The sequence below is a fragment of the Crocodylus porosus genome, unplaced genomic scaffold (genome assembly GCF_001723895.1).
Source record: "Crocodylus porosus isolate Cpor-Errol unplaced genomic scaffold, CroPor_comp1, whole genome shotgun sequence".
Lineage (NCBI taxonomy): Eukaryota > Metazoa > Chordata > Crocodylia > Crocodylidae > Crocodylus > Crocodylus porosus.
In genome coordinates, this window is record NW_017728920.1 from 3513781 (window position 1) to 3523209 (window position 9429).

The 9429-nt window shown below is 42.5% G+C and overlaps 1 protein-coding gene across 2 annotated transcripts in view; it reads right to left on the minus strand.

Moving 5' to 3' along the window:
• The window catches only part of LOC109312445 (catenin alpha-3-like), an 87335-nt gene extending 80182 nt beyond the window's left edge, over nucleotides 1–7153 (minus strand). Inside the window, exons 1-2 of one of the 2 annotated variants that reach the window (XR_002101817.1) lie at nucleotides 6998–7153; nucleotides 6517–6613 (exon numbers count right to left, since the gene is read on the minus strand). Coding sequence is in view for 1 of the 2 variants with exons in the window: in XM_019538476.1 (XP_019394021.1) it covers nucleotides 6998–7094 (97 nt within the window). In the remaining variant the exon portion in view is untranslated. Of the gene's footprint in view, nucleotides 1–6516; nucleotides 6614–6997 lie in introns of those variants that run through there. The other variant, XM_019538476.1, reaches the window with a different exon arrangement.
• Between the last annotated feature and the right edge of the window lie 2276 nt (nucleotides 7154–9429).

Genomic DNA, 9429 nt, shown 5'->3' on the forward strand with positions numbered 1-9429 from the left:
GGGCAGGAAGTCAGCTGGGGTCATAGGATCCCAGCAAGATAAGCATCCAAATTTCTCTTGAACACGTTCAAAGTAGGTGCTTGAACCACCTCTGATGGCAGGCTATTCCAGGCCTTGGGGGCTCAGACAATAAATAAGTTTTTCCTTATGTCCAGCCTAAAACAGTCTTGGAGGAGTTTATAACCATTCGACCTTGTCATCCCTTGGGGCATCTGGTGAACAAACATTCCCCCAGATCCTGGTGAACACCCCTGATAAACTTATAGGTGGCCATCAGATTGCCCCTGAGCCTGTGCTTTCAAGGCTGAAGAGTCCCATAGATCTCAGCCTGTCATCATAATGTCTGCTTTCCTGACCTCTCATCATGCATGTGGCTCTTCTCTGGACTCTCTCAAGCTTCTCCACATCCTTTTTGAATTGTGGAGCCCAGAACGGATGCTGTACTCCAGCTGTGGCCTCACCAAGGCCAAGTACAAGGGAAGAATGACGTCCCGGGATTTTCTTGAGAAGCATTTATGGATGCAAGCCAGCTTTTTGGTTGTTTTACTAGCCACAGCATCGCATTGCAGGCTCATGTTCATCTTGTGGTCAATGATGAACCCCAAGTCTCTTTCTTCCGTAGTGCTAGCCAGCGTAGAACTGCCAAGCCTATAAGGATGCGGCAGGTTTTTCCTCCCAAGGTGGAGATCCTTGTATTTTTCAGTGTTAAACACCATCAGGTTCTCATCCACCCATTTCCTGAGCCTGCCAAGGTCAGCCTGGATCGCCTTCCTGTCCTGAAGTGTGGACGCTTTAACCCAGAGTTTGGTATCATCAGCAAACTTGCCCAGTTCTCTTCCGATACCAATGTCTACATTGTTAATGAAGATGTTGAACAAAATAGGTCCAAGGACAGAGCCTTGAGGGACCCCTCTGGTCACAAGGGACCACGATGTTTGACTTCCACAAACCACCACCCTCTGTGTCTGACCACAGAGCCAATTCCCCAGCCAGCAGATCAAGGTGGACCCAAGGCCACAAATGTCCAGTTCCGCCAAGAGGTTATCATGGGATACCAAATTGAAGGCTTTTTAAAAGTCAAGATATATGACATCAATCTCTTCCCCCTTATCCCGGTGATAGGTCACCTGGTCATAAAAGGAAATGAGATTGGTCAAACAAGTCCTATCCGCAACAAACCCATGCTGGCTATCCCTCAGGATGTTGGCATCTGCCAGTTTGTTGAGAATGGTCTCTTTTATAATCTTTTCTAAGACCTTCCCTGCGATAGAGGTCAGGTTAATGGGCCTGTAGTTTGCTGGATCCATTTTCCTCCCTTTCTTGAAGATAGGCACCACATTGGCCTTTTTCCAATCTTTGTGCACTTCACCAGAGCACCAGGAGTTCTCGAAGATCTGTGCCAGGGGCTGAGCTATGATGCTAGCCAGCTCCTTGAGAACCCAGTGGTGTAAATTGTCAGGGCCAGCTGACTTGAAGGTGGCCAGCCTCTCCAGGTGTTCCTGCACAAGGTCAGCATTGGTAGAGGGCAAGGAATCTCCCTCACCTGGGCCTCTCTGTCTCATAATGGGCAGGGGCATCCCATGGGAATGGTGAAAGGCCAACGCAAAGTACCCATTTAGTAGGTTGGCTTTTTCCTGGGCGTTGGTCATCAGTTGTCCCTTCTGGTTCAGCAGGGGTCCAATGTTGCCCTTGCTTTTCTTCCAGCTCCCCACATATCTGAAAAGGGAATTTTTATTATCCTTGATACTAGTGGCCAGGTGGTCACAACCTTGGCTTTCCTGGTTCACTCCCTGCAGGTCCAGACCAATGTAGAATATTCCTCCTTGAAGGTGGATCCCATCCTTCATCCTTTGTAGGTCTTTCTTTTTAGATGCAGGAGGTCCGCTAGTTCCTTGCTGAGCCAAGGGGGCTACTGTGCCCTTTTGCTGCCTTTCCTCCGAGACAGAATAGCCTTAGCTTGTGCATCTAGGATCACTCCCTTGAGGAGCAACCACTCTTCCTGTACTCCCCTCTCCTTGGGGTCATGGTCCCTTAGGGCCTCACTGAAAAGCCTCCTGAGCTTGTCAAAGTCTGCTTTCCTAAAGTTGAGGACTTCTGTATTGCTGAGTGACTTGCTAGCTTTTCAGCAGATGGTGAAGGTGATCAGCTCATGGTCACTGTCACCCAGCTGCCCTTTGATCATTCGGTCACTGATTATGTCGTCCCCAGTTGCCAGTACCAGGTCAAGCAGCGCTTTACCTCTCATTGGCCCATAGACTTCTTGTGTTAGATAGAACTCATCCACGCAGGAGACGAAGCTTTGGAACTGCTCAAATTTGTCCAAGTGCTCTTACCATGAGATGTCTGAGTAGTTGAAGTCTCCCATGACAATCATGGACCTGGAGCATGAGGCCTTAGCCAATTCCCTGGTAAACTCCTGGTCAAGCTCTTGATTTTGGATGGATCCTATCCTCCATCCTTTGTAGGTCTTTCTACACCAATTTGTCCCCTGTGCCATGTCCCCCATGGATTTTAACTCAGAGGATCTCCAGTCGTCCACTCTGGTTTCCAGTATCAGCTTGCAGGGATGCATAGCTCTCCTTGACATAGAGAGCTACACCCCCTCCCCTTTTATCCACTCAGTCCCTCATGTACAGGGTATAGCTGTCTATACCTGTGGCCCAGTCATGGGTGGAGATCTCCCCAGGTCTTCCTGTAACATAATAGTTATTTGTGTTAAGCAGGAGGACAAGTTCCTGCTGTTTATTCTCCAAGCTCCTGGCATTTGTGTACAGGCACGCAGGTATGCTTTTGAGGGTTCTTGCCTTGCCTAAAGGTCATTCCAGGGCTTGGGTAGGGGTGGTATCCCTTGAGTGCCTTGGTCTGCTGGCTTTGCAAGGGTTTCTCAGTGAGCCAACAGTAGTGGTAGTCCCCCCACATCCCCTGGCGGGCTTAGTTTAAATCCCAGTGGAGCAGATCAGCCAGTCTGGCAACTCATTTCCTTCCTCATCAAACAGTGGACTGTGGTCATGGAAGCTAAAGTCTTTCGTTCACTACCTCAATCCTCCTCTGCCTCCTCAGCCCATAGCACAAGACAGGAGAATCAAAGAAAACACCACTTGTGCCCCCAGACTCTTTAGCCCTGCTTCCAAATCCCTGTAGCACTTCATGACCTGGCTGGGAGCACTCCGAGCTGTGTCACTGGTGCCTACATGGACAAGGAGCATAGGGTAGTCGTCAGTGGGCTGAAGGAGTTTAGGGATTCTCTCTGCAATATCTCAGATACGGGCTCCTGGGAAGCAGCAAACTTTTCGGGCTAAGGATTCAGAGCAGCAGATTGCCCCCTCAGTCCCCATCAGGATGGAGTCTCCTACAACAAACACTCTGTGTTTTGTCTTAGGGAAAGCAGGGTGGGTAGCTACAGTACAGCCTGTGTTGCCTGTGGCATCATATCATCTGGATAATGGGGCTCCATCTGCATCCAGAAAATCGGCAGTGGGAAAGTGGTAGCACTGCTCCCCACTTCAGTTGCCAAATCTCCATACCCATGCGGAGCCTCAGGCCCTGCACACTGGATCAAATCCCTAATCCCAGTGTTCAGGGCTCAACGGGGGCAGCACCAGGCCCCAGGACCAAATCTTGGTGTGATGGTGTGAGGAGGTGGCACTGGACTACTGGGACCAAATAGTGGCATGTGGAAGATGAGAAGAGGCAGTGCCAGCCCCCAGGATGTAATCCTGGTGTGCAGTGCTGGATCCCCAGACCCCAGTCCTGGAGCATGGGGCAGGGAGGGGGCAATGCTAGGCCCCACAACCTCCTGATCTGACCTGCAGAGAGATGGATCCAGCTCACAGATGGGCTCCAGGGCACTCATCTGGCCTGCAGGACCAAAAAGTTAAGCACAACTGTATTACAGTATTTTATCATATACCACCAGCCACCAAATAAAAACTACACACATTGTGTTTGGAAGGTAGAATGTTGGAAAAAGTATTTTTCCAGTCATGGCCTAGAGTTGGATTTTTTTATTAAGAGACAGTCCTGTAAGATGGCTGCCAACTTCTTTCTGGGACAGCAAACAGGAGAAATGTAGTGCAACATTAACATTTTCACAGCCGTTCTCAGTTTGGCAACCTTTTTTTGCTGCTTGTTTGGCTCTCAGCCAAAGCTCTTGCCAACTTAAGTGTCTGTAAGAGTGTTAATACTGGACTCCACCCCTCTTGCTTGGTGCTGGAGAGGGAAGCTGGCAGCCATCTTACAGCAGTTTCTCCATGCATCTATTCCTCCACTTTTCAATTCCAACAAAGAAAAATCAGTTTCCCTGTTTAAGATGTGCACCCCAATTTCTGGAGACCTGATTTTTTTTGGAGGACAGATGTACATGGTACAAGAGTGGACATGACATCTTCCTGTAACTTACATTTTATATAGACTAACATAAATTAATATAATTTCAGAAGCTAAAATGTTAGATGAGATTATTTTACGTGCATGAAATCTATTTTGCAAAATCAATTAATGCAACCCAAATCAAATGAAAAAGTTGTAGTAGTATATGTTTCAACAGGATAGGTACAGTACACATTTTTAACAGAAGCCCTCCAAATCATCATTTAAATATTGTAGACTTATGTTTTAAATCAAGTGTTCCTAACATACATCTCCCAGGCTGATTTGGTCTAGAGCCACTGACTCCAATCTGTGAAACTGAGGACTTTCTGCTCACCTTCCTGCAGCCAGAAAGCTTTGAATGCGTCATACCACAGCTAGGCAGTTTGGGAGAGGGAGGACTACACGTGTACCATGCCACAGCTGGGGAGTAGAAGGGGATGTTTTGTGGGTGCTACACTACAGCTGGATATAGAAGGGTAGAAGAGATGGAGGCCAAGTTGGGAGCACCACCCCAGCTGAGACCCAAGCTAGCTTGATCCAGACCATGGCTTCAAGACTTTGCTTTTCTAAATCTATGGAAGTACTTTTTTTTCTTTTTATTGAATGAAACTCTACAGTACCATTAAAAAGATTACTAAGGTGATTATAACATTAGACAATGAAAACTATGTATTTTAATGCCAGGGTGTCAGAGACTCTTTCAAATAGTTTTGTATCTTTGACATCATTCCAAGGCTTCAGCATTAATACCACCTTAGCAACTATTGTTGGCTTAAAGTTACAGCTGCTACTGTTGACTGTAAGAAAGAAAAAAAAAAACCAGCCTGGAGGTAGCAAAGCATTCATGAACTTTCCTGACATTTACTATTTACTTGTAGGGAAAAAGTCATTGTTCAGCTTGTTTAAGAAAATGCAGATTTTCCCTGTATCTTTGTTTTGTCCAGATGTGAAAAAACTTTTTGCCTCTAAACACAATTTTTAGGGAGCAGAGTCAGCATTTCAATACCAAGAAGAGTGGTGCTCATTCATGAAAATTTTGCCTCTAAACAGTTCTAGTTCCATAGTCAATGAATTATATCCAACAAAGAAGGCAAATAATTTAAAGAAGCCTACAAATGGCCTTATGACAGCCTGTGTATTCAAAGAAACAAACCTGAATTGGATAAATGGGCATAGTTCTGACTTCATGTATATTTGTTATATGCTTTTGCAATAACATAGTTGGAACTATCCTGGCAAAGTCCAAAGCAATCCTTGATCCTATGTGTTGGACTCATCAGGACAGCTAGAGAATAGTACAACACACATTCACTATAAAAAGGGAGTGAAGTTTTGCTCAAATAAAAAAAAAAAGGCTTACTTCTGCCTCATGCCCATGTTCATTTGAATTAAATGAATCTTAACAGAAAGAAGGTAAGACAAGAGAAATGAGATAACTCATCTGTATGCTCTGTTTACATACTAGTTCAGTATGTTAATAATACTGAATATCTTCAGTTTTAAAAGTACATTTTCCCTGAAAAAAATGTATAACTCCTGGAGACTGATGGAAATGTGGAAATGTTACAGTATATATGTTCAATTTATGGTGTACTTTAAGTATATCTTAGCATGAAAGCAAAGCTTATATGATATGAAAATATTTTTGAATGCCTCATTGGGAATTTTTGTTAAAGGGACAGTAACTTATAGTGCATCCAGTTTTCATTAAGCTCTAATTAAGGATATGTAAAAATTGTGACCAGCTCCTGACCCTAGAACATTTCTGTGTATGGCACAATTCAGGAAAAAGAGAATACATAGCTGATTTTATACCAAATTTGCACCCCACACCAAACATGAAAATCCTAAATGCTCAATAAGACTTCTTTACCTCATGACATGGTGTATTTAAACCATTACGACTTTGGGTTTGTTTGGGTGCTATACTTAATTATCTGGGGGGGGGGTTTAGCCGGGGGTGAGGGGGAAGGAGGGTAAAGCCACGTTTCGACATCACTTACATAAAGATTACCAATCTTTGTATCAAAATATCATTCTAGAATATTTTTTTAGAGCCACACCAGACAATGCTGTAGGAAAAAAAAAACTTAAAGTTTGGGAAAGGTTCAGGAAATAGAAAATAGTGTTTTTCTTTCAGGGTTACAAATATTCATAGTTTATCACATGCCCCAGGATATTTGGTGTTTTGACTTCAAGTATCAGGTTAAGGAGAAAATGATTTCTTGAGAGCCTCATTTTCCTATTTTTTTAAAAGATAAAAAAAAAAGAAAGGTTCTCTCTTGGTTGCTGAAATAACTTATCATGAAGTATCAGCTAAATGCACCTTAAAAGGTTTGAAGAAGAAAAAATAAATCTACTTGTTTTGTTTCAGTCTCAGGACTTTTAAGTAATTATTCTGTTTGTTAATGTTTGGAGTTGACAATAGCATTCTCTCCATCCTAATTTAACCTGTTGTGTTATGACATATTACAGTTACTTCTTTTAGGAGGTAGAAAATCTTAACACAGATTGATTTCCCATTTGTTTATTATTGGGTTTTAAGTAAAAATACACTGAATGCAATTTAAATAAGTTTACAAGAGAAAATAAAAAACAGCTAATTATATTATGAAAATTAGCATACCTGATACAGCAAGAAAATCATCAATACTTGTTATGTCATCCACAGCTTCAGTGAAAACATGTAGATGATTCTCCCATGTGCTTTTGTACATTTCCATGTTGTTTTTTACCACCTGGCTTTTTGGCCTGACAGCAAGAGCCAAAGCAGCATTGATAACCTGAAGAAAATAAAATGACATATTAATTTCACCTGAAATAACTGAAATGCATAAGCTATTATAAAATATCTTTTATTTTTAAGCATTAAAGTTATGCAATCTTTATGCATAATTCACAGTGGGAATACTAGCATGACACTTTTAGGTCAATAGCCCTGTTGAGTTCTTGGATTTGAGTTTAGTTGCAGTGTAACTAAGGAGGATGGCAAACAAACCTTTCCTTTTTCAAACTGACTTAGGCAATTCTACTTAGTACAATGTCAACCATTTTTTCAGGCATTAAAACAAAGAAGAAATTCTCATTCTATAAAGTATTAATAAAAAGATGCTTTTGCTACCTAAACTTCAGTTTTGGCTTTATAAAACTATCAATAGTGATCACCTACATTCAAAGGGAAGCAACATTAATTATGTGAACATTAGTCCAAATGGATCACGCAGATGAGATGGGATATGCTTAGCAACACTTGTTACAACTCTATAAAAGTTTAAATCTGATTCTTCTGAATTCTGCAGATATAGGAATGGGAAACCTGCCCCAATAAACAATGAAACATTCATAGTTAGCCATCAGAAGCCAACCAATTTCTAGCACTGAGAAAGACCATAATATTGGATTTTAAAATTGCTGCCCCTTTCTAATGCCATTATAACTCTTCAGTCAGTTGATTAGTCTTCTCCCTGATGCAGCTTTACTGAAATCATATTCATTACTATTTTATACACCAAATTAATACATATTTCTAACCATTAATTTTAAGCTTATCATTCTCTTTTTATATTACCCCTCATTGAGCAATAATACCAGACAGCAACTCATAGATGTGAAAGCTGATATCTGATGCATACGAAAGAGAGATATTACCACTATACTGTATTTGTCAAATACTTTAATCACACTAGAGATTAAACTAAAAAAAATATCAAAACACAAAACTTCTTGAGGAATAAAACATATTATAAATCATACCTTACATCACACTAATACCCAGTTCTGGCAATGTACATCATGGAATACACATGACTGGAAAAATATTCTCTAATCTACTCTACTGTCATCTGGTTGGAGGAAAATCTGGAAATTGCAAATTTTCTGGTTCTACATCAAATGGATATGCCTTCTTGCTGTCTAATCTTAAGCGGATTTCTTAACCTTGTAGTGAAGCATACAAATAATTTACACTAAAGCTGACAGCTTCATTCCCTTTTTTTAGTGAGTTTCAGTATTCTTTTCCCTAGACATTAAGAACTTCTGAAATTAAAAAAAAAAAATACATAACATTATCATCATTACTATTATCAATATTCAGGAAAAAAACCCAGAATCCTGAAATATGCTTTTGGCTGGAAAAAGTCTCCCATTTTACTTGCAAATACATCTCAGGTAGAAGCAATTTGATCAAAGAATAAAATTACAACATGCTACAGTAACTCAACTAGAAGCAGAGAAAAGTATATTACCAATGTATGTGGCCTTATATACAATATCGCTCTGACATATTATATAATAGTACGTTAGGGAAATGATCTTATAGAACACTCAGTAAATAAATAAATGTTAAGAGATGCTTGTTATTCACTTATGACAGAATGAAGATATCTGGATCACTTAATGCAATTATTGAACTTTTGTTTGAATATTATTGATTTTTTTTTCCAATGAAAACTTTTCTACTTGGATCTCGCTGGGCACATCCAGACGAGCATGCACATGCCTCTTGCCCCATTTCAAACCCCTTTAAGATGGGGCAAGAGGCACGTGCAGGAATGAAAAAATGTTCCCCGGGCTGCAAGTTTCAGCACCAGGGCTCCAATGCCAGTAAGAGGTTGGGGGGGACTGGAGAAAGGGGGAGAGAACTATGGTGGGAACCCCCGCTGGCCCCACCCACTCCAACCCTGCCAGCCCCCCAAGCCCCCAATCCCTGCCACCCCATCCCAGCATCCCAACAGTAAAAAACAAAACAACCTCCCCAGCACTTACCAGCAGTTCCAGCTGCCGTCAGGGTCACTGGGGCCCCGCCCACACAGCATGAGCAGCTGGGGCAGCCCCAGCCTGGGGCCTCCTGCTTCCCTGTGCTGTCCGGGGGGGGGGCTCTGCCAGGAGGCCCCAGAGATGCACCCCCCCCACAAGCCCCTGCTTCTAGGGTAAGTAGAGGCTTTTGTGGGGGGGTTCTTTTTTTTTTTCTTTTTTAAGTGACTGTGCCTAGAGTTGGGGGGGGACAGCCATGGGGGCCTGGGGGTGCAAGTGTGGGATGGGGCCAGGCAGGGCAGCGAT